General features: G+C 46.1%; 1 protein-coding gene across 1 annotated transcript in view; it reads left to right on the top strand.

The window, feature by feature from the left end:
* Positions 1–25,135, top strand: part of VDR (vitamin D receptor) — a 60,094-nt gene that overhangs the window by 17,289 nt on the left and 17,670 nt on the right. The window contains exons 2-4 of the mRNA XM_081311865.1: positions 3,886–3,964; positions 6,998–7,145; positions 19,566–19,696. Of these exons, the coding sequence (XP_081167991.1) occupies positions 7,000–7,145; positions 19,566–19,696 (277 nt within the window). The 5' untranslated portion in view covers positions 3,886–3,964; positions 6,998–6,999. The remainder of the gene's footprint in view (positions 1–3,885; positions 3,965–6,997; positions 7,146–19,565; positions 19,697–25,135) is intronic.

Raw genomic sequence — 25,135 nt, 5'->3', positions numbered from 1 at the left:
TTGTTGTTGTTGTTGTTGTTTTGTTTTGTTTTGTTTTTGGTGGGGGAAATAATGCTGAGATTGTTCTGGACAAAGAAAATGGGCACATGCTGGCGGGGGAGGGGTAGAGAAGGAAGAAAGGGCATCACCTTAGCTAGCCATGATAACACTATGCTTCAGTTACATGATAGAATAAAGAGATGAAAGATGAAGAGCTGGGTAGGTCATACAGTGCTCAGCATGCGATGGCCAAGCCAAAAGGATGATGAAATGAAAATTGTCAAGAAGGGTGGACACGCAGACCTGTCTGCTCCAGAGAGAGTCCCACATGTGGTTCCCTCTGTGTGTGCCAATTTTTTTAAAAAATATTGTTTTAGTTGTAGTTGGACACAATACCTTTATTTTATTTGTATGTGGTACTGAGGATGGAACTCAGAGCGCCGCACGTGCTAGGCAAGCACTCTACTGCTGAGCCACAACCCCAGCCCCTGTGTGTGCCAATTTTAAGAAGAAAAAAAAAACTCTTTCTCTGTAGTGAAATTGCTTAGCTTTCTATTTCTTTCTAGAAGGAGTGGGAACTTTGAGCCAATGTCAACAATTAGAAATTCCAGTTTTGATTACTCAGATCATGTCCTGACTGAGATCCCTTCTCCTGGGTACCCATTATCCACTGGGGTTCATTGGGGCCACATCTTTCATGCCTTTCCTGGTCATTAGCATCTGAGGATAGTAGTTCTCAGTTGCTCAGACAGGTATGTTGGTTCTCATCTGAGGCGTCAGGGAGAAACCTCCTTGAATGCATTTCATTGAAGTCCTCATCATGATGGGAATTCTGGTCTTCGAGTCACACACTTTCAGAGCTGGAAAAGACATTAGTGGTAAGCCTCTTGTCCACCCCTGGGTCCTCCTCAGAGTCATAGCCATACCATCCTCAGGACTTAGAGGCAGGTCCAATCAATGTGGTAGAGCTAAAATGAGCCCAGAGCAGGAGGGAGATGAGGATTTTGATCCTTGTCTTCTCAGGACACCCTAAAGCCACTTCTGAAAAAAAAAAATCTTGGGCAAGGCTCTTCCCAAGGATGCCCATTGAACAGAAGCTGCCGGAAGATGGGTGCCTGCTGTGTGAGTTGGCAGGCAGACATGTAGGAGAGGCAGTGGTTGTGGTTTCTGTGACTGGAAGGAACTACATGATCTTCTCATTTCTTGCCGGGACTGGGGTCAAGGCCAGGGGCACAGAGAGGTTTGGATGTGAGATTTAGTCTCTGGAGGAATGGAAGCAAGGGACTTTCTGCAGAGTTGGGCTCCTTCCTCCTGCTTCTCCAAAGCTCGCTGAGGGTTTCAGTATTTCTAAAGCAGGGTCAGGAAGGGGTTGCAAAAGCAGTGGGATATTTTCTGTACTCAGAACATGATTGCTGGTGGGTGTGGGAGAGCGCATGATGTGATTAGGGGAACATGAAGTGGTTTTTACGACCTGTCCTCTTTTTCATTCTGTGTCTTTGCTTTACTTTCTTATCAATCTGCCCTTGGATCTAGAAGTTCAATCTAGGGTAATCGCTCCTAAAAGAGTCATCCAGTACTGAAAAGTTGAGTGGGAAGGAAGGGACCATATGTTGAACAGAGCTTCCCCAGATGAGGGGCTAATTGGTGGAAAGAAGATCCTGACTGAAGCCTGCCATCCCCTGGCCTGGGGATCCTTGGAAGGAAAAGAGCCACAACATTCTTCCCTCATGACCTGGAGATTGTTCTCTGCATTGTTCCCTGACTTAGTGGAGGTGAAGGGTGTCCGGGGCTTGAGGCTGGGGAAATGATTAAAATATTTCTCTTAGGAAATGTAGCAGAGTGGAGACTCAGAGCTAAGCTGCCTTGTTTCAAACTCTGGCTCCAAAGATGATCCACTTTCCCATGCTTCCATTTTCCATCCCTAAGGTAGAGATAATAACAGGACCCTCCTGATGGGTTGTGGTGAGGGTTAAATGAGTAAGTATGCATGAAGAACTTGGAGCAGGACCCAGTACAGAGCAATAGGTGCCTGCTCTGATGATTATCGATGGAAATGGGAGGCCAAGGAAGAACTTGGGTGTTACCATCAGCCTGCCCTCATTTGGCCTTGCCTGGTACCACCATTTGCCTGGCCCTGGGACTGGCAAGTCAAAGTGCCCCAAACTTTGATTTTGCCGCCTTTGAAATGGGACTACTCTGCACCTCCCAGAACTGTTGTAAGCGTTAATTGTAATAAAGGGTGCAGCACTTACCAGGCTTGGCAGGCACACTGTGGATACTTTGTAATTTTTTTTTTTTAAGTTCAAGAGTAGTTATCACCTCTGACCTCTGAAAACCTTAGGATCTGAGGACAGGAAAGCAGTGGTCCTCTCTGTTCCCACTTTGTTCTCACCCCGTCTTCCTGAAGATTGGGTAGAGAGCCCAAGAAATCCATAAGGCTATTGAGTAGAATCCAGAAGATCATGGTCAGCCAGGGGACATGGGTCATGTGAGCAGAGGAAGCAAAGGAGAGCATGTCCCTAGCAGGCATACCTCCCACCACCCATGGCCCTGGGAAGTAGTAATCCCACCCACTCAGCTCGTCAGTCATCCTCACAGAGGAGTACTCTTGGGCTCCACTGGCATTTTCCTTGGATGTTCCCTGGGGGCTGGCAGTACCTGACAGGTGGAAAATGGGCTCAGTGGCTAGCAGTTCTAGGATTGTCCCCAAGTCTTGGAAGCCCCTTGGAGCTCTCCCCTTCCCTGTCTAGTCAGGTCACTAGGAGAGAGGGGCCTCTGAAGGGAAGCAAAACCTGAGTGACAAGACCTCCCCACCTGCGGTTTGGCTCAAAGGCCTTTGCCAGGGTTCAGGGTTGGGTAACTACATAGCTATGTTTTCCCCAGTAATATATCAAGAAAGGGAGGAAGTGTGTGTGTGTGTGTGTGTGTGTGCGCGCGCGCGCGCGCGCACGCACGCACATATCTATCTGTCTGTCTCATGGGTAGAAGTGGGGAGGATGAAATTCTGCCAGCTCCACCTTGGTGACTTGTCATGCCACTAAGACCCAGAGTCTGGGCACCAGAATCAGCCCTCCCTCAGCCTTTACTAAGGCTGGAGTGTTAGGCATGTCTGGGAAAGAGCTAAAAGTAGCAGGAAACATCCTGTTTGAAAGCAATGTGTTGCTGTTTTTAACCCCTGCAGCATCTGCTCCGCCTACACCCAGGCTCCACAGACAGGAGACCTAGACACCTACCTTTGAAGCCATCCCAAGAGGCCAGGACCCCGGGCAGCCATCTCAGCCCTAGTGGTTCCTAGATTCTGGAGAGTCCTCTGCCATCCTGCTTGGGGAACAATCTCCTTCCCCCTCTCAGCAGTGTGCCAGGCCACCCTACGGCTCTGCTTCTCAGGGCATCCTCAAAACCTAGGGATGGGAGCAGTGGAATGAACAGATCTCCTTTAGAAAAAGGTCCTTCCTCCCTTAGCTATGAGTTGAGGAGGATCTAATCAGGGGGGGAAGCTGTTTGCATTTGCCCAGTTTGTTCATTCATTCATTCATTTATTTGTTTATTTGATTATTTATTTATTTATTGTGGGTGCTAGGGATTAAACCCAGGACCTCACGCATGCAGGCAAGTGCTCTATCACTGAGCTACATCCCCAGTCCACATCTGCCCAGTTCTAGTTGCCACTCTCAACCCTTCCCATTCCTTCATGCTGCTCCCTGCCTCTGGTTGCCACTCACCTCCCACCCCATCACCTCTTCCAATGACAACATGGCATATCTGCTCCCATGTCAGTCTCAAGTTTTCAGTCCCTGTTTTGAGGCCTAACGTCCCTGGAAAGAATCTTGAACCTTGTGCTCCTTGGAAGACTGCCTGGGAGATTAGCACAAGACTAGATAAAATGTCTCCCCGTCTTCATTTTAGGGTCCTTGGTTGGACGCATCTGTGAGACCTCACAGAGGAGTACTCTTGGGCTCCACGAACCTGCTCCCTGCACTTTCAGGTAGGTATGGCCTCATCAGCTGCAACCTCCCTGGCTTGCTGTTTTCAAGGGGCAGGGATATGTTATAGGAAGGGGGTGGGGAGGAGAAGGAAGGGAGTATACTGTCTGGGCCTTTGCAAATGGAGGTCAACAGAATGTGCAGCTGAGACCCACAAGCACATGGGGTGTGGTGGCAGTTCAGAGAGTGGCTTGGCAAGGAGGGGAACCCCAGGGCGTCTATGTTTGACATTTCCTAGCCAGCTTCTATCTCCTCTTTTTCCTGCCCCCTGTAGTCTCTGCCTATCTCTTCTGGTACTTTAAGTTCTCAAGCCACAGAACTCTGGGCCCCTTCACACCTGGACTCAGGCCTTGGGCGCTGGCTTTCTATGGCAGCAAGTAACCCCAAGCAGGGCTGGGGCTGCTCTCAGCTCTGTTGAAACGGTCCTAATCACTGTGGCTCTCTAGCAGCTGATCAGCCTTTCTGTGCAACCTAGCCTAGTGCCTAGGCTCTTGCCCCCATGCCAGGAGACCTCCTGACTCTCAGACAGTGCCTCAGCCCCTGCAGGACTGCAGCTTGACATACCATGGCATTGTAAAGTTCCAACTCGCTTGTGTCATAATGTCTCCAATGAGGCCATGTGCTGCTGAACCCTTGTTGAAATGATTTGGCTAATGTACCTCTCCACCTCCTATTTTTTTTTGTTTGTTTGTTTTCACCAAATCCACCAGATGTTGGGGAGTCTGGATGACCCAGACTCTGTAGCAACATCCTGATGATTCTGAGCTTCTTCATGTCAGTTGACCAAAGTTAAGCCACAAGCATCCTAGACAATTTCTCCTATTACCCCACTATGGTACCGGGCTCTGGGATCCCTGCTTACCTCTTGGATTCCTGTTATGTCCTAGAAACTTACAGAAGTCAGCTTGGACTTGGAATAGTCTATGGGGATGTTGTTGACTGACCCAGAGGCAATTTTTCTTTTATTTTTAATTGTTTTAAAATTTAAAAATATTTTATGTATATGTAGATGGGCCTATATGGCATAGATATTGCTAGGCACAGTGGCATAAACCTTTAATTCTAATGACTCAGGAGGCTGAGACAGGAGGATCCCAAATTTGAGGCCAGTTTCAGCAATTTAACAAGGCCCTAAGCAACTTAGTGAGGCCCTGACTCAAAATAAAACAATAAAATGAGCTGGATACATAGCTCAGTGGTAAAGTGCCCTGGATTCAATCCTAATACCAAAAATAAAATAATAAAATAAAACTAGACATTGTGTTTTAGTAGAGAGAGAGAGGAATTTAACAAGTATAAATTTAACTATAAAATGGATGGGTAATAGTGTCATCATTATTACATTAAAGTTCCCAGAAAAAGAAAAGCTGAAAGAACAGGTTAAGGGATCGTTGTTAGTCTGATCAGGATTCCCTCCATCCCTTTGGGACTGACAATGACATGACCTTGCTTATCTGCCCAATTTCCTTCCCTGAGCACAAAGCTCTTTGCAAAATTGAGAGAGAGAGAGAGAGAGAGAGAGAGAGAGAGAGAGAGAGAGAGAATATGGATTTGTTTTGTCCGTTTGGCAGTAGGTAGTAGTTGCTGGAGATGCCTCCAGGTCTGGGCTTCTCTGGGTCTCACTTATAAGGCGGCGGGAGCAGCAGCACCTACCTGGGAGGAGTGCATGAGGATGCAGTGAAATTAGACTCTAATGAGCCTTCCTATTCCAAACCTGGTTCAGAGACTAGTCATTGAAAAGCAGCTCAGTACCCCACCTTGAGAGACCCAGAATCTACCCCTTTCCCCTGGGGGATGGGAAAAAATGGTGGCCTGGGTAGGGATAGGGATACTCATCCCTTCTTTCTGGCTTTCTCTCTAACTTTTTTTCTAATCCTGAGTAACCTTCTTGTGTTAGGGCAGAGGAGCCACTTAAACCTGTGATGGCCCTTATAAGGATTCAGATAAAATGGGGAAGCCAGAGAGGAGGCATAAGCCTAAAATCCCAGCAGCTTGGGAGGCTGAAGTAGGAGGATCACAAGTTCAAAGCCAGCCTCAGCAACTTAGTGAAGCTGTACTAAATCTAGTGAGACCCTGTCTCAAGATTTTTTTTAAAAAAAGAGCTGGGGTGTGGTTCAGTGTTAAGTGCCCTTGGGTTTAATCCCTGGTACCATCCCCCTCCCCCCAAAAAAAAAGATATAATGGGGAAAACTGGAAGGTAGCAGAGTCTGAAAGCATTTTTGGGAGGGCTTAGTGTCCCAGAATTGGCTCTGAGCCTAACAGCGGTTGGATCGTGGAAGTGGCAGGCGAAGCCAAGGGCCCAATCTGCCTAATGGAAGAGTGGTTAGCCACTTCCTGAGAAGGGCTTCCCAGCGTTGTGACATTTTGTTCCCTCTCCCCTTTCCTCAAGTGTGAAATCCATCTCTAGATGATAGTGCCTATTTATAAAAGCCATATCTGAAAACAAAATTAGTTAATTGTATATGACTCACATTACTCAGAAGGACGTTCAATATAATGTTAAATGTTATTGCAAAAAAAAAAAAAAAACAGGGGGAAAGATTTTTCTTACCTTCATATCAGGACATGCTGCAAGGAGCAAGATCTGGAATGACAAGGGTTCAGGGATGGGCATTAGGGGGCTCCCATTTTTCTCTTGAAGGGCACAGTGGGAAAGATGGGGGCATCTGCTACTGAGGTGCAGCTGGTACCAGCATCATGTATGTGTTCACTGGGGTCACCTTTCTGTGCACCCTATGAAGTAAAATGCCTTTAGACGAAGACTGTGGGGCCATAAAGAGGCCGAGTACCTCACCTGAAAGAGCCCTGCTGATACAGTATTTGAACCCAGGCAGTTTGATTCCCAGCCTTGCTCTGAGCTAGCTGGGGAAGGAAAGCCATACAGTGAGAGCTCCGAAGAACTCACGCTCTGTCTTGGGCCCCAGGGAGCTACCAGGCTTTGCTGATCTCTCTGGCAGGATGGCAATGCAAAAGGATGCCAGCTGGCCCTGGAACTGACTCTGACCCTAGCTGTGGCCTGACTACCATTCTTGCAGGGATGGAGGCGATGGCAGCCAGCACTTCCCTGCCTGACCCTGGTGACTTTGACCGGAACGTGCCCCGGATCTGTGGGGTGTGTGGAGACCGAGCCACAGGCTTCCACTTCAATGCTATGACCTGTGAAGGCTGCAAAGGCTTCTTCAGGTGAGTCTCTTACCAGGTTCCCCTGAGGGCAAGAGAAGATGAGCAAGATTTTCCCTTGAAGAGGACCCCTGCACTTTCCAATTCTCCTTCCTCATTGTGTCCATGGAACATGCCAGCCCTCACAGTCACTGGTAGCAATAAGGCTTTGGTAAGAGGTTTCTTCTTCCCACCTCCTCTCAGCTCCAGCTGTGGTCTCTAACCCCCTCAGAAGTTGCTTTCCTACGATGGTTGTGTTTCTGTCCTCTATCCCTTGACCCAGACACCTGCACTGACTCATGTGGGTCTGTCCTTCTTCTCCTTGGTTGATGGATTGAAGCTTCCAAATATAAAAGTCAGATTATGACTTTGAGGAAGCCCCAGAGCTCGGCTTCAGAGCTTACCTTCCCATCCAATCCAAACTGTTCCTTGGAACAAGGGAGAATGCACCCCTGCCTGGGCCACTGTGTCTGATTTGCACCCAGCTCCTTATCCATGGCTGGCTTGTCCCAGGTTGAGTGTCTAGGCAGTGCCAGGAATGTACCAGCACTCCCAATTGGGTCAATCAGGGCTGGTGTCTCTTCTAGCAGCCTCTGCTCTTCTTGGGATTACAAGTGCAGACAATCTGGGGAAAGTGCTAGGAAGACTGAAGGATGCTTCTATCTAAAGGCACAGAGGGAAGATGGGAAAGTGATGGATTGTTTGGTGGAAGTGGGAACTATAAAAAATTAGCATTTGGCAAATATTAGAAAACAACAGCCAGAAAAATCACCTTGACTGGAGGTGGGTAAAGAGGAGAACGGGGCTCTAACCACCAAGAGAGGCAAGAGCAAATCGATTCTAGAAAAAGGACAGGATTCTGAGGCCCACCTGGCCCCTGCCTGAACTGACAAACTCACCTGACCTTGGGGGCAGAGTAAATCCAAGTGCAGGGCCCTTGTGTGGGACTCTCCTCCAGCTCCCCACTCACCTACCCTCTGCCCAGGAACCAGCAGGCCCAGGGTTTCATGGCCCTGAGCAGTCGCTGGGCAGCAGGGTTTCTGTGGGTGCTAATTGCCTGTTTGGCCTGGCACAGGTTGCCGGCTTGCCTTCCTGGCAGTCTGTTCCCCAACTCGGGGAACCAGACCAGCAGCATCACTGGCTCTGGGTCCTGTTGCCACATCTGTCAGTCCTTAGGGCTGAAGCCCACACTTCCCCTAGGGTGGGCCTTTCAGAGCTTGGGCCCTTTATACTAGGTACTACTTAGACCCCTTCCTGCCAGGGGCTGTGAATGGGGGGGACTGCCTTGGAAGAGATAACCGAGGAGTCTAGGTCCACACTTGAGAGCCACTTCCTGGCATGCAGTCAGTCAGGAAATCATGGGCTGCAGGGCTGGCTGGTGCCATTCATTGTATGTCCTTGCTCAGATAACTTGACTTCCCTGTGTTTCAGTTAACTGATTATATATGTGTATTAATATCTGACCCCTCAATGATACAAATTTAATCTGGAAATTAATGAGATGACCTATATAAAAGTGCTTTGAAAAATATGAATCTCAATATAAGGATATAATTTTTGAGCCTGATGAGCCAATACCAATGCTCTTAAGCATCCACTAATGTCTCCATGGCCATTCATTCTCTGGCCATGCTCCTTGTGTTTTGTTTTGTTTTCACTCACTTCTTCACCAGACTTGAAAGGACATTGGGTAGGAGCTGCCAAAATGGAGATTCTCACCAAATAGCATATGTCACCAATCTGTAAAGAAAATGTCCCCAACAGCTATTTGGGCTGCTTGGTTAATTTATGAAGTTTCTACCCCCAAATCACCTGACTCTTTCCATCTCTGTCTTCCCCTGGGATCCAGCTCTCAAAATGGAGCCCAAAGGTGATCACTTGTTGGATTATGACATATTGGAGGTCTGTTCCTCACTAGGGTAGCTCTAACTCCTGTATACCTGTGGTTGCTGCCCTGGGATAGAACACTGGATGCAGGAGCCTCAGAATAGGACTGTGTGAGGCCTCCAAATGGTGAGAGGATTGGTCCTGACATGCCCAAGGCCAAGTGTGGGAGATGGCAGAATGGACAGGGGTGGTACATTTGCACATGCATCACATGCATGTCACTATAAATCAACAATACAATTGTTTTGCTTGAGAGCACATGATGCTACCATAACCCCCTCAGCCCTTCTAGACTGGACCCCTTAGGGTCTGCTGCTAGCTGATTACTACCACCACTGCTTTCAGGGGCTGCCATTGTGGGGAGCAAATTGCTTTTGTCTTGTTACTCTTCTACTTACCTTCTAGCTTCAGTCTCCCTGTCTTGGTGACTGAGCCAGGCTGCACTTTTTAAAGAGGCAACAACATCTCTTGCTGGGCATGGTGGCTCACGCCTGTAATCCAGCAACTTGGGAGGCTGAGGTAGAAGGATAATAAGTTCAAGGCCAGCCTCAGCAACTTAGACCCTGTCTCAAAAAATACAAAGAAGGGGGCTGGAGATGTAGCTCAGTGGTAGAGCACCCTGGGACTTAATTCCCAGTAACACAAAAATAAATAAATAGCCAACATCTTTGAGTTTGTCTTGAATATTGTTTGATCTACAAATAAAAGTAAATAAATAAGCACACAAACACAGATATACATATAGTTGATCTTCCTTATTTGTAGGTTTGTGCTTGAAAATTTGCCCACTTGCTAACAAGTTATCATAATCAGTACTTGAAGTACTTTTATGGCACTTATGGACTTGTGCAGAAATGAGTCACCTGATGCTATTTCAGTTCTCATACTATAAACAAGTGGGGTTTTGTTTGGTTGTTTGTTTTAGCAATTCACTTAGTGCTATATCTTTTTTTTTTTTTAAAGAGAGAGTGAGAGACAGTGAGAGAGAGAGAGAGAGAATGTTAACATTTATTTTTTAGTTCTCGGCGGGCACAACATCTTTGTTGGTATGTGGTGCTGAGGATCGAACCCGGGCCGCACGCACTCCAGGCGAGCGCGCTACCGCTTGAGCCACATCCCCAGCCCCAGTGCTATATCTTTTTGAATTCTTTGTTTTTGGTGATTTCAGGACTTTAAATGGTTCCCACACACAGCGCTGAAGTGCTGCTAAGTATTTTTAAGCACAAGAAAATCATGAAGTGTCCTAAGGAAAGATCACATATGTTAGACAAGCTTCCTTCAGACATGAGCTGTTGAATGTTGGCTCAGTATTAATAAATCAACTGTATATTAAGTAAGGCACCTTTAGACAGAAAGTACATATAAATCAAGGTTCTTCAGTTGATGAAAATGTGACCAGCACCTAACCCAGTATTTCCCCCAATATTCACTAATCCAGTGTTCACAGTGACTTTATAGATCATGATGACTGTGAATAACAAGAACTGATTTTATCTCCATCATGTCCCCTCTTCCCTACCCCCTTTGCTTCTCCTCCTTTGCTTTATTCAAACTTTATTTGGAATTTTTTCACGTTAGCCAGTTCAGATAGTTGCTTAAGAATCTTGTTGTCACTTTTGTCTGTTTATGCAGTTTGGGTCCCAGGAAGTAGCTGATACCTTCTCTGTGTCAGGCACCCCCTCCTCAGGGACTCAAAGATGAGTGACACTAAGTCCTTGTTCTTAAGGAGACTCAACCCTTATCATGGAAACTCTTGGGAAACATTGCTTTAATGGTGGGTCACTGGTTGTTTTCCAAGCTCTGGAGACTGGCCATCCTATTTGATCATTTTAGTGTATGGTTTAGCTTCTAAGATAGTCAAGCTAAATTGCTCTAGGAGCTAGTTATGTTCATCCCAAGATAAGTCCAAGTCTCAACCTAATCAAACCAAAGGGCAATTATGAAGATTAGAAGACTGGACCATTGTTCTATTGATATGTGGTCAGGAATTAGAGGTCATTGCTGGTCAATTCCTCCTGTAAGCTATTTCCTGTTGCATCTGCTTCCTACTCTTCTGGAGTACGTGGACTTTGTCAGAGAAAGATGATATTTCCAACATGAATAAAAGGTCTGTCCAGGTAAGCTTGTAGATGGTTGAGAACTTCTTAGCTATGCGTTAACCAGAGCAGATAGCAAGAGGAAGGACAAAAATATGTAGATCTATTACAAATTATATATAGTGGATAATCCATATATATGGATGTAAATGAATCAAGATTGATGGTGAAGTCTAAGAGGTGATCTTGGGAGGTAGGTTGAGAAACAATTCATTGTTTGCCTCTCTATCTTGTCTTCTTCCTCCCTGTTGTTACCTCCTTAATTAAGACACTGTGAAGCTGTTTTCTGTAAGCTCTAAGATAACAGACAGGGTGGAGAAATGTGTTCTTGTTTGCTAGCTCAAAGTCCTCAGGGACCTTGTTAATTACTGGTCCTGTGGAGAGCAGGGTCTAAAAAGCAGACTGGTAAGTATCCAGAAACATGAGGAATGTTCTAGCTTTCAGGAAGTTCTCCCAATTGATAGGTGTAGCTCTTTAAGAATGTTGACATGGGGGCTGGAGTTGTGGCTCAGTGGTAAAGTGCTCACCTAGCATGATGCATCAGGCACTGGATTCGATCCTGAGAACCAAAATGTAAAATAAAGATATTTTGTGTCCACCTAAAAATTAAAAATTTTTTTAGGGGCTGGGGTTGTGGCTCAGTGGCAGAGTGCTTGCTTAGCATGTGTGAGGCACTGGGTCCGATTCTCAGCACCGCATATCAATAAATAAAATATAGGTCCATTGACAACTAAAAAAAATTTTTTTTAAAAAATTTTTTTTAAAAAAAAGAATGTTAACATGAAGGGAAACATAGAGAAATAGGGCAAATTTCCAGGTAATTAAAACCCAAAGTGCTTGCAGGCAGCAGAGGAAATAGGGAAAAAAAAAATTTAGGAAAGGCCACACAGAGCATTCCACGGGCACAAGTAAATGGCTCACCAGGAAGTCATTGCTACTGGAAAGAACCCTGTCCAGGTCAGCTGGTCTCCCTCCTCAGGTGCTCCAAGATGTGGTTGAAAGAGGATGAGCACAGATAGCTATGAATGGTACAAGGGTAACCTGCAAAAGCCTGGGAAGAACATTTATCTGGAAAGCAAAAGTCACTAGCATTGTCAAGAAAGAGTTGCAAAGATATGAAGAATATCTCATAGTTCCTTTTGGTCATTGTTTTATTTCTTTAGGAATTTAGCCCTTTAATCTGAGTTCATTTTTATGAATTCACCCTCAGCATGCTCTGGGGATCCTCTCTGTTTGGGCAATGTAGAGCCCGTGCAACATGTGGCCAGATGTTACCCAGCACTTCCATCTAGGGACTGCCTATATTCCAATGGCTTCTTCATCCTCAAGAAGTCCTTCAAACAACCTCTGCTCCTGCTTCTGAACTTTGCGGGAGTTGGAGGGGGTCATGCTTTTGACCTCTGCTTCAGATTGAGAAATGGTACATTCATGATGAAAACCTTTGAATGTAAGACAAGAAGCTTTAGAGTCGAACAGATCTTCATTCTAATCCCACCTTTCATAAGGTTATTCAACTTTTCTGTGGCTTTTTGTTTCACTTGTAAAATAGGAATAATACCTTCCCTGAAGGTTGTTGAAGGAATTGGGGAGAATGTGTGAGTATTGATACAGAAGGCCTTCAGTGGAGATAGCTGGTATTCCTTGGTAGTGTCTTTGAGGACAGACTATCTGTTCCTCCTCTTCTCTACTATGGAAGCTCAGATATGAAGATGATGTGCTGGCAGGGGCCTCTAAAAAGAAGTCCCTGCACAGAAAGAATTAAATATCAGATATGAAAAAGGAAGAGGTGGCCTGGTGGGTTCTGGGAGACTGTCCTATCCATTAAAGTCTCCCTGGGAACTGGTTGGTGCTCAGTGGAACTAGGGAATGGTTACTGTAACCGGCACAAGGTCTGGGGCAATAAACATCAGGAGCAGTGATGAATAAATATGAGCTTGGCGTGGTGGTACACACTGTAATTCCAGCAGCTGGAGAGGCTGAGGCAGGAGGATTGAAAGTTCAAAGCCAGCCTCAGCAATTTAGCAAGGCCTTAAGCAATGTAGCAAGACCCTGTCTCAAAATAAAATATAAAAAGTCTGGGGATGGGTCTGAAGCTGGAGCTCATTGGTAGCACACTTGCCTGGCATGTGTGAGGCACTAGGTTCAATTCTCAGCACTGCATATAAATAAATTAAAAAAAACACAAACATCTGGGGACATGGCTCAGGAGCACTTAACTCAATCCCTGGTACTATCTATCTGTCTCTATATCTATATATATGTATGTGTGTGTGTGTATATATGTGTGTGTGTGTGTGTGTGTACGTATATGTATATATATAAAGCATCAATATGTTTTGAACCTCTTCTGCCTGCAGAATCCTGCTCTAGGAACTAGAGGATTGGTGTAGGACATGATGCCTGCTTCCAGGGTCTCAGATTCTCAATGGGATGGTTAAAATCTAACTCTCTTTAATCCCCTGCCAGCACTGCCTCCCATTGCCTCTCCCTGCTAGTTTCTCTCCCTTTCCTTTATTTGGTGCTGACTTTGTCCAGGTCTGATTCTCTGTTCCTTTATTTAATCCTGATAACAACTCCCTCTGTAGGGCTGTTTCGTTTTACAGATGTGGAAACTAAGGCATGAGAGGTTAAGTAACTTGCCCAAGGTTATGCATTAGGGTTTAAACTACCTAGATCAATCAAACCAAAGCCTGTTTTTCATTTTTAGTTTTGATATAGTTATGTTGGGAAAGGGTTTTTAAAAAGTGATGTCCATAATTTTTTTTTAAAGCTAATAGTTCAAAAGTATATACAAGCAAAACCTAGGTTTCTCGCCCAACCCAATTCTCAGTTCCCTACCTCCTCCTACAAGCTATTGCTATTACCCCTTGTGTTTGCTTCTGGATTCTTTGCATGAAAATGCAGTGTGTGTGTGTGTGTGTGTGTGTGTGTGCACACGCGTGCATACATGTGACACATGCAGAGGAGTGATGCTGTCGTCACTGCTCTGCATCTTGCTTTCATCTACTAAAGAATATTTCTTCAAGCTCGTTCCCATTTTAACATTCTTAGTCATGTGGTGTTGTATTGAGGTTCTGTGGTGTAATAAGCAAGTCCTCTATGATGGGCATGTAGGTTCTGTCTGGTGTCTCCAGGCACTTTTGCAGTGTCTTAAGCCCAGGGCCTGATCTACCTGCAGGATGGACCCCTGGAATTGGATTTACTGTGTTAAAAGATCTGTGCATTTAACATATTTGGTTTATGTTGCCAAATTGCCTTCTAGAAAAGAGGTCTGAGCTCTTTCTCACAGTTTTAACCTTCCTTTAAAATGTTTTTTAAGTCTACCTGCTCAGAACCCCTTAATGCCACCACATATAAACCTGCCATGTAGACCCCTATCAGATGACATTGGTCTTTTTTCCCCTTTGTTTATGCTTGACAAATAGAAATAGTCTGTATTTAGGGGATACAACTCAGTGTTTTGCTGTGCATATGCATTGTGTAATGACCACCATAGTCAAACTAGGTGACATTTCTTTTTTTTTAATACTTATTTTTTAGTTATAGATGGAAACAATTCCTTTATTTTATTTATTTATTTTTATGTGGTGCTGAGGATCCAACCTAGGACCTCGCCATGTGAGGCCAGCACTCTACTGCTGAGCCACAATCCCAGCCCCAAGCTAGGTGACATTTCTATCACCTCACCTGAGTCTTTCATATCAGGGGCTCCATCCAGCTCCTGTGCCCTGACCAAACATGGGATCTCTGTGACACTCAGCGGCAGCAGAGCCCACAGGGGGCATTTGACTCCACACTACTGGCAGAGACACCTACATGAGCAGGGCCTTCTGCCCCAGGCTTGAGGCCCCAGCCCCCTATGCTTGACGCTTTCATGAACTTTCTGTCTTCCTCATGTTTTGATGAATTGGTTTCTGGCATGAGAATCGGTCAATGTCCTCTCTCACCCCTGGCTTTCTAGAAACTGTGTCTATATTTAGCTTTGTTGCACCACCCCTGCCCCCCCTCCTGAGCTGGGGTATAATTGCCAACCATCCAGGGGATGACAGGGTTCAGCTCAGAGAGCAGCCGAGGCATCAGGCTCCTGTGGAATCCCAAAGCTCTTGTTTCTCAAACCAAACCAGCTCAGCAATTAGTGTTGGGAGGAAGGCGGAGTAGGGTGTGGATCTGTAGGACAAAGCACAGAGCCAGGACTGGGCAGTCTGGCTGCCCTGACTCCTTGTGGGCAGAGACTAGATGACAGCCACATGTGTGGAAGTGGGAGGGCAGGATGGAGGGTGTAGCTCAGTGGTAAGGTGCTTGCCTAGCATGAGCAAGGCCTTCGGTTCAATCCCCAACACCACAAAAAAAAAAAAAAAAGAAAGAAAGAAAAGAAGGTGGAAGGACAGGGAAAAAGTTGGCCTATAAGCCAAGAGGAGTGTGGCCCCACAAACATCCATATTGGACCAGACACATGTGAAAGGTCGCCCTGGGATCTGGGTCAGGATTCCATGAAGGACCCAAGGTTGGTTGCTGGAATCAGCTAGTGTGCTTTCTGTACCCTCCCTGAACATTGACCCCACACTCCAGAACATGTGTCCAATCTCCATCTTCCAGGCCTTCCTCTGGTTCTGCATTTAGAAGGCCTGGTCACTGTATTTTTAAACAATGGTAATAATAATTGAAAAGCACCAGAGCTGGGGTGTGGCTCAATGATAGTGTGCTTGCCTAGCATGTGCAAAGCCCTGGGTTCAATCTTTAGCACCAAAAACAAAAACAAAAACCAAACAAAAAACTTTCCATAAAATGTATAAGCTGGGGCTGGGGATGTGGCTCAAGCGGTAGCGCGCTCGCCTGGCATGCGTGCGGCCCGGGTTCGATCCTCAGCACCACATACCAACAAAGATGTTGTGTCTGCCAAGAACTAAAAAATAAATATTAAAATTCTCTCTCTCTCTCTCTCTCTCTCTCTCCCTCTCTCTCTCTCTCTCTCTCTCTCCCCTCTCTCACTCTTTAAAAAAAAATAAATAAAATAAATAAAATGTATAAGCTGCTTTTTTGCATTGCCTAAAAAAGGGCCAAGAGGGTCGGAGTTGTGGCTCAGTGGTAGAGCGCTTGCCTAAAGTGTGAAGCACTGGGTTCCATCCCCGGCATCACATAAAATAAGCAAATAAAACAAAGGCATTGTGTCCATCTACAAGTAAAAAAAAAAAAAAAAAATTTAGGCCAAGAGCACAGGCTGTATTCTTCCCAGTTCTAGTCTTGATGTGAGGTTGTGTGCCTGCCCCTAGAAAGTGCCAGAACTTTATAATTCTCCTTCTCCTCCCTTCCCTTTTTCTCCATCTCATTTTCTTCCTCTTCCTTCCTCTCTTTTTCCTTTGTAATACTCGAGTTTCATACTACACTTTGTATAGTGTTTTCTGTTAACCCAGCTCTGTAATCCTTGTATTCCTAACCCAGCTTCAGTAGAGTCCATTCTTGCAGTAAGGTGAAGTTTGGCTGAGTGGCTATCTACAACGTCCTCTGTGTGGAAGCCTGAAATTGGGCTTCAGGTTTAAAACTACACGAGAACAATTTTTTTAAAAGAGTGAAGTACCAAAGTCTCTTTTCAGGCAACCTTGCTTTTGGAGGCTATCCCCTGGTGAGGCTCAGAGGCAGGCTCCCTAAAGCCCAAGGAAGGACAGGGGAGCCTCTGAAGGGCTCCAGATGCCCCCTTTTGGAGGTCTCAGCAATCTCTCAGCCCTAGCTAGGGACAGATAGGGCTTTGACTCAGGTCACTGGCCAGGCCAACAGCCCGCCTGTGAGCTCTTCTTGGTGCCCATGGCCCTAGAAGCTTCACAGGAAGAGGTCAGAGCTAGACAAGACAGTGGGTGGAGGACAGAGCAGTTCCTTGGACCCCTGGGCTAAATGTCTGGTTTTGAAGAAAAAAAAGGAAATGAGAGTTTTCTCTGAATTAGAAACGTTTGGTCTTTGAGTGGGTTTAGAGAATTGTGGGCATTTGTGGTAACAGGTGAAACCTCAAAAACCACAGAGTGGAAGGAGGGAAAGGAGTGAGGGAGGGGCGCCCGTCCTGCAGTAGAGCCAAGCCTGTGGTGGTGGCTGTCTGATCTCTGGGTAGCCCAACAGTTTCCATATTCTGCTGTTGCTCAGGAAAGAACTATCCCTGCAATCGGGGTATTGAGGCAAAGTTGAAAATTTGGACAATGGTAGACAATGGCTCGGTATTGTACCACTCTCTGGGCAATAACTACAGGACAGGCTGGGCCATAGCTGGTCTGGGCATGGATTTAAGGTACCCCTAATAGACTGGCTCTGCTCCACCTCCCCTCACAACCCTGGGTCTGCTCCTGTCCCCTGGGGTAATGAGGGTCATCACAGAAGCATACCAGAGCTAGTGTCTAAAACCAATAGCAGCTACTTCCTCTACCACTGGGTCCTTCTTGGCCTTGAAATGCACTCAAGGGCTTACTTCCTGCGACTGTTTGCATGTGGGCTCAGTTTTACCCAGTACTTTGAGTTTCTGGAGTTGAAAATAATCCAAGAATCTGGAAGCTGAGTCTCAGATTCCCAACTTCCAGATATGAAAGCCTTAACTTTTGCTAAATAGTTTTATTGATAAGTTTCCTAACCTCAGTGGTCACATTTATTAAATGAAGGGGTCACACTAATGGTCTCTTGTCACCTGTGGATATGAGGATCTGTGACTAACTAGGCTGCTGCAGAGTCTCACTCTGATCTCTTCTCCCCCATCCCATGGCCAGATTGGTCTGGTCCCCATCTGTCTGTTTGTTGGACTGAGTCTGTCAACTGATGAGTGTGATTGTCCTAAACCCCATATGTGTTCCAGGGAACATGATCAGTGAGTCTTTTTTTTTTTTTAACCCAAGAATCCTAATTAGTGTCTTGTCATCTGGAGAGAATGATGCTACTTGCTCATCTTTGGGAGAGAAAGGGCTGGGACTTGGGACTTTTGCTCCTGAGGTTCTGTTATCTCCACACTCAGAAGTTCTCTAGAAGATGCTACAACTCACACAAAAAGATATTCTGTCACCAGTTTTCTTTATCTTAATTTTGTCACCTTCCCTGGGGGAAAAAGTGGGGCCTGATCCTGTTGGGGCTGGGAGGTGTAGATTGATTATAAGTTTTACCCATTCCTGAGCCCAGGCTCTTTGCAGTGTGACTTTGAAGTTCCTCTCATGAAAAGGAGCCATCTTTCTCCACTCCTTGAATCTAAACTGATTGGTAACTTGCTTTGATCCATAGAGTGTATGGACATTTTTGCATAGAGCTATAAGCTAGAGGACTTCCACCCTCCCTCACTATGTGCATAAGCCTGGGCTGGCCTGCTGGGGGGTGAGAGGCACATGAAGGGATGGTGAGAAGCCTCTAGGACAGGGATAGGGGAGGCTTTGAGGGAGGTGTTCTTTATGCAGCCTCCAAAGTCTACACGGTGTGGTTGGCATGGGAGAGAACATCAAATTAGGAAAATGATGGGCTGGGGATGTGGCTCAAGCGGTAGGGCGCTCGCCTGACATGCGTGCGGCCCAGGTTCGATCCTCAGCACCACATACAAACAAAGATGTTGTGTCCGCCGAAAACTAAAAAATATATATATATATATATATATATATATATATATATATATATATATTAAAAAATTCTCTCTCTCTTTAAAAAAAAACAAATTAGGAAAATGAGCCCTCAAGCTTGCACAAGCAAGCAAGGGTATATGTGTGCATACTACACACACACACACACACACACACACACACTCTCTATCACACACAGAGAATATTCCATACTATACCCCACAGGGGAGGGCAGCTCCCTAGCTCAAAACTCTTTGGTAGTTTTCAGTTCTTATAGTTTTCCCTGGCTTCCTCTGCCTTCCAGGAGGCCATTGCTCCTACCTGCTCCTCCCTTTCAAGGCAGGCTGTTCAGGTGAATAGAGCTATGGTTTGGGATTGGGCCTTTTCTCCCTTCTCTACGTTCCTGTGCACAAATCCATCCCTGGATCACAGGATGTCCTAGTTACAGACATCTAGACTGTCCTAGTCTCAGACCTCTAGACTCTAGAAGACTGAAAGCTGAGACTGGCATCCTTGCCTCTCATTAAAAGCCTCATTATGAGGGCTACTCTGCAGATTTTAGGGATTTAGAAAATTTTACTGGAAAAATTCACTTGTGTATTTCCTGTGTCATTTTAAAAAGAGAGGGGAACTGAAGGCTCTAAAAGTAAGTAAAAGCAATGATGAGAGCTAAGGAGGCAATAAATGAAGGAGGAGGGACTGGTTGGTACATGACGCTAGGGCAGGGCATAGGGCACTGGGGTCACTGACCGTGGCCTAGGGGCTGGGATGGGCCCTGCATCCTGGGGGGTGGGGGGGGGGCAGAGGTGGAATGGACCTGGCAGGCTATTCATAGCCAGCACTAAGGAATCAGAAGGTCAGTGACCCAGTGCAGGCATGTGCTTTCTCTGCAGGCGGAGCATGAAACGAAAGGCGCTCTTCACCTGTCCCTTCAATGGGGACTGTCGCATCACCAAGGACAACCGACGCCATTGCCAGGCCTGCCGGCTCAAGCGCTGTGTGGAAATTGGCATGATGAAGGAATGTGAGTGCCTAGGGCGCGAGGCAGGGGTGGAGGCTGAACTGGAATTGCGTGAAGGCTTTGACCACTATCGTGCAAGTTTTGCCTGAGAGTTCTGTCTGCCTTTTCTCTGTATGACCAGCTGCTAGGGTAGGACTGTTGGAGCGGTAGGGCCAAATGCACCAAGGAGCCCTTGAGCCTCTCTAGGTCCTGTGCTTTTGTCCTGAGACCCCTGGAGGATCCCTCAGAGTGAGCAGAGAGAGGGAGAGGGGGCACTGCTTTCATGACCCCCAGGTCACAGTCTTTCTCCAGGATATCATCATAATCTCACTGCTCCCTGTTTATTCCCTAGACCTAGAGGAAAAGATGAGGCTCAGACTTCTCTGGACTTTGGGAGGGAGAGCAGCTGTGGTGAGGAGGGGCAGGTGGTGGGGAGAAGAAATATGCAGAGCCTAGCAGGAAGGGGTCCCCACCCTGGCCTTCAGCCATGTAGATCCCGTGGTCAATCTGAGGGCTGGTGCCCAGGGAAGGCTGGGGGAAGATTCTGCTAGGTGAAGCACCAAAGCTCTAGGATGACCCTCACTTCCTATAGCACTTCCTATACAACTCTAGGGTTGGAGAAGAAGACCACCGTGGATGATTTACAGGGATATTCTGACCCACCATTAAAAATAAACCATGGAGTAGGGCATAGTGGTACACACCTGTAATCCCAGCAACTTGGGAGGCTGATGCATCAGGATCACAAGTCGGAGGCTAGCCTCAGCAATTTAGTGAGATCCTGTCTCAAAATAAAAAATAAAAAGGGCTGGGATATGGCTCAGCAGTAAAGCACCCCTGAGTTAAGTCCCCAGTACCAAAAAAGAAAAAGAAAAAGAAACCCAAAACAAAAACAAGCCCTTGACTTGAATGCTGTTGAATTCAGCCAATGCTGGGAGAGGCTTGCTTATAGCCCCCCTAGGCTGGAGCAAGGGGGCTAGACCAGTCCAGCCATAGGAGGCTGGTGCACATTTTATTCTCACTCTACTCCCGCTGAGCACTCTTGTCTGCAGTTGGCAGGCAGACCTCTACCCCAGCCCCAGAACAGAACCCATGCCCTGCCAAGCTGTGGCCTGGGGAGTCTGGGGTGGGAGGTAGGCTTTCAAGCACAAGAATCCCAGAATCCCTCCTGGCTATGGGACCATTTTGGGGGTAGGTAAGGAAAAGGCAGACACCAGAAAGATATGCCAGTAACAGCTGAGAAAGAAATAGGAAAGGCCTTAGGTGATGAGAAATGTCTTCTCAATGGGAATAAAATTCACCATTGCTGGGAAACGGGCAGTGTTGGAGCCCTACCTTGGGCTTCCTCCTAGGCCTTGACTAAGGCTCCTCACCTTGATCGCAGCTCCCCAGCCAACACTGGCAGCTCTGGGAGGAGTTTCCAGGCTGTGGTTCCTCACCCCTACAGGAGAGTGCAGGCCTAGACATGCTGATCACTCTACCCAGTCCCTGCCCCACCCCAGCTCCTGTGTTTATGCTGGAGAGAGTGAGAACATGCAGTCCTAAGGTCTGGGGACCTATGAGCCTTTGCACCCCATCTTAGTGAGGTCTGCTCTGTGGGCATAAACAAGGTGCAGCACCTGCCCTGCCTCTGTGAAGCACTTTGCCCCTTCAGGGCAGGGAGCTTCAGCCACCCAAGAATGGCCTGGGCTCCATCTTGGCATTCAGTAAGACACTTGTCTCAGGAGTTAGGTCAACTTTGATGATGGCCCAGGAGCCTTTGGCCTGTTCCTTAGGGAAAGGGGATGTCCTGTTAGCCTGTTAGAGGAGGAAGACAGAGATCCTCTGAAACCCAAAAAAGGAAAAACATCAGGATTAGGGTCAGAAAATAATTTAGTGGCTAGACTAGAATAGCATCCAACCCATGTCCCCTTCTAAACCCCTCCAGATCCCCCAAGGAGCACAGAAACTACAGTGAGGAGCAGTACCAGGTCCCAGGAGCTAAATCAGGAGCCCCTGGTCATGAACACCACACCACATAGTGGGTCCAGTCATCCAAAACTGAATGCCCACACCAATCAGCTTTGTGCCTCTGCCTAGACCTGCCCCACGGAGCCCTGTGCCCTGTCCTGCCCACAAGCTCTTGTGCCTCCAGGGCAGGCGGCTGTACTGAGCCGTGGATGAGCTGTAGTTAGAACTGAAGCACTGGGCCAGCACAAGCCCATCTTTTTCACTGCCCTGAAGGGTAGGTTATCCCCGAAGAGATTTAGTTCCTGCTCATGTCAGCCCAGCTGACGTGTGTCCGGGCCCAGAGTCCCTAGCTCAGAGTCCTAGGAAAGCTGTTCCCTGATTGGCTAGCTGTTGTCCCAGGGCCTAGCCTCCCTAAAACAATCAAGTGACTCAAAATTTGTAAAACCATAGGAAGGGAGCTAAAAACCCAGGCTTCCTTCTGGCCAGAGCGGATAGATAGGCCCTCTATAGAGGAGACATAGAAAGGGAAAGGGGGTGAAGATAGAAATTAGTGGGGGGGTTTTTTCTTCTTTTTTTTTCTGGGAGTTAGGGAAGTACTGGGGATTGAACTCAGGAACACTCAACCACTGAGCCACATCCACAGACCTATTTTGAGTTTTATTTAGAGACAGGGTCTCACTGAGTTGCTTAGCACCTTGCTTTTGCTGAGGCTGGCTTTGAACTCTTTATCCTCCTGCCTCAGCCTCCCAAGCCTCTGGGATTACAGGCATACACTGATGTGCCCTGCTTTGATTTTGTTTTTTGAGAAAAATGAAAAAGAAGGTTATTACTTTGCTAGCAAAGGAGAAACACAGGAAACTCCTGTCCCAGAGGCTGTGATTCTGCCCATCAGCAGGAACAGGGTGCTTTTAAAGAGGTCATTTAAAGGCTACCTTCCATATGTTCTCTGTTGGAGTTGTAATTCATGTGTTAATTTGGGAGACAGTCATTTCTGAGGTCTTCTGGTACCATCCCCAAAGTCTGGGTTACTTTATTCCTATGGTGAGTGTGTACTCAAATACAGATAAATCTCCCTAAATGGGAAAAAAAAATCCAATTTATCCTGAGATTAGGGAGGAGGAGAGATTAGAGAGGAGCAAGGAGAGAGGAAGAGAAAGAAAGATGTTCATTTAAAAAATCAGTTGCAGGGGGGCTGGGGTTGTAGCTCAGTGGTGGAGCGCTTGCCTCACGTATGTGAGGCACTGTGTTCAATTCTCAGCAGTGCATATAAATAAATACAATAAAGGTCCTTCAACAACTAAAAAAAAAAAAAATTAAATCAGTTGCAGGGCTGGGAATATAGCTCAGTTGGAAGAGTGCTTGCCTTGCATGCACAAGGCTCTGGGTTCAATCCCCAGCACCAACCACACAAACAAACAAATAAATAAATCAGTTGCAGTGGCAGAGCAGCAAGGGCTATATTCAAAGCATAAAGTGGACCACTGTTACATTTCCCCACTGTGAATTCCTGCATTCCATTTCTATGGGAAAATGGGCAACAACATCTCTAAGCTGCTTCCTTCTGAAAGGGAGCAGAGTTAAAGGAAGTAACCCAAAGTTCTTGTTCTCTATCATGTGGGATATGGACGTTTAAGAGTATTCAATATCAGAGCAGTCCAGAGGTCCACAGTGGCAGATGGCAGGTGACTGGACAAGGCATACATAGGACAGGGATCATGCTGAGACAACTATAAACAAGACAGCAAAGCATTACTTTTTTGTAAACAATTGGCACAAAAACAATTAGTATTTCAGCCAGTCTCTGAAAACCATGAAGACAGTAACTCATGATGATGTCAGTGAAAAATAGATGAAGTTTATGGATATAGAAGGTTAGTAATATTTGTAGGTCTATGAGATCAGGATCAAATCAACTCAGGACAAACATGAGTTCTTTGTGATCATTATTATTATGCATTCCCACACAAGAACCCTTCCTCTATAGCCTCCAGCTTTACTCACTCTTGGTAGGGCTGACACAAGTATACATCTTTAGTTATATATAAAAAAAACATTGTTTTTCCTTTTAAATGTCCATGTAGGACTGTGCTTAGGCTACACTCTCCTGCCAGATATTTAAGACCAAGTTGGTCAAAACTGACCTTGTTCCTATCTACTCTTAAGGGTCAGCTGAGATTCCTCAGAGATCACTCTTGGGGATGTATGCAAAGCCTCTTGGCTCCTTTAGCAGAAGCCAGTGTTTATTGATACAAGATACTGTGTCAGACATGCATTTTCTTCTTAAACTCTTAAAACAACCCCTAAATATGTAAATACTTCTATTTTTTTTAATAGGTAAGAAAAGCCAGTCACGGTAGAGTACACCAGTAATCCTAGTGGTTCAGGAGGATGAGGCAGGAGTTCAAAGCCAGTCTCAGCAACTTAGCAAGGCCCTAAGCAACTTAGTAAGACCATGTCTCTAAATACAAGATAAAAAGGGCTGAGGATGTAGCTCACTGGCTAAGCGCCCCTGGGTTCAATCCCTGGTTAAAAAAAAAAAAAAAAAGCTAAGAAAGCTTGAAGGAATTAAAATATGCCTCTGAGCTAAAATGATGATGGTATCAACGTTCAACACTCATTCTAACATAGGTCTGTCTGCTTCCAAAGGCCAGGCTTATGGGGTCCACCCCAGGGCAGCCTCTCAGGTGCTTCTAATAGTCAGAGCTCTCTCCATTTTACCTTTCCAGATACTGCCTGGAGACAAGCTAAAGAGAGCTTTGTCCCCACCAAGAGTCCTCTTCTTTCTCTTCCAATCCTTGTTGACTGTATGTCCTTGGAACCCAAGACATTCCATAGTTGAGCTCTTGCATGTTGCTTATTCTATACTCAATCTACACAGAACCACCTATTATGTAAACCTCAATTTTTTTTTTTTTTGCAAATATATATGTTTTCTCTCCAGTGTTAGCACAGTGCCTGGCACATAGTAGGTGCTCAATAAATCTGTGTTGAGAACAATTTGGTGGCTAAGCTGGAATACAGCTATATTCAAAGCATAAAGTGGATGATTGTTACATTTCCCCAGTGTGAATTTCTACAAACAGATGGAGTTTATCAATGTAGGAGGTTAGGAAGATTTGTAGGTCTATGAGATCAGGCTCAACTCAACTCAGGACAAACATGCAACTCTAGAGTCCTTTGTGATTGTTATTATTTGGCACTCCCACACAAGAACCCTTCCTTTATAGCCTCCAGCTTTACTTACTTATTATGGGTTGCATCCAACCCATGTCCCCTCCTAGACCTCTCCATGTCCCCACATGGAGCACATAGCTCCACACTATACTTCTTAGGTCTCTATATCGCCACTTGTCTATAGAAGCCAAAAAGATTATTCCAAACCTGATATTGTCTCTGTCATTCATTTGGAAAAATATTTTGTCCACTTCCTTTGTTACCCATGGCCATCGTGAAATGTTTTTAAATCATTTATGTTTGCGGATCTGACTTCCCAACTCGAGTCTAGGCTTTGTT

Source organism: Spermophilus citellus, assembly GCF_964194105.1.
Source record: "Spermophilus citellus genome assembly, chromosome: 10".
In the NCBI taxonomy this organism is placed as follows: domain Eukaryota; kingdom Metazoa; phylum Chordata; class Mammalia; order Rodentia; family Sciuridae; genus Spermophilus; species Spermophilus citellus.
The sequence above is the reverse complement of the archived record's forward strand: the minus strand, read 5'-3'. Positions and strand labels throughout refer to the sequence as shown.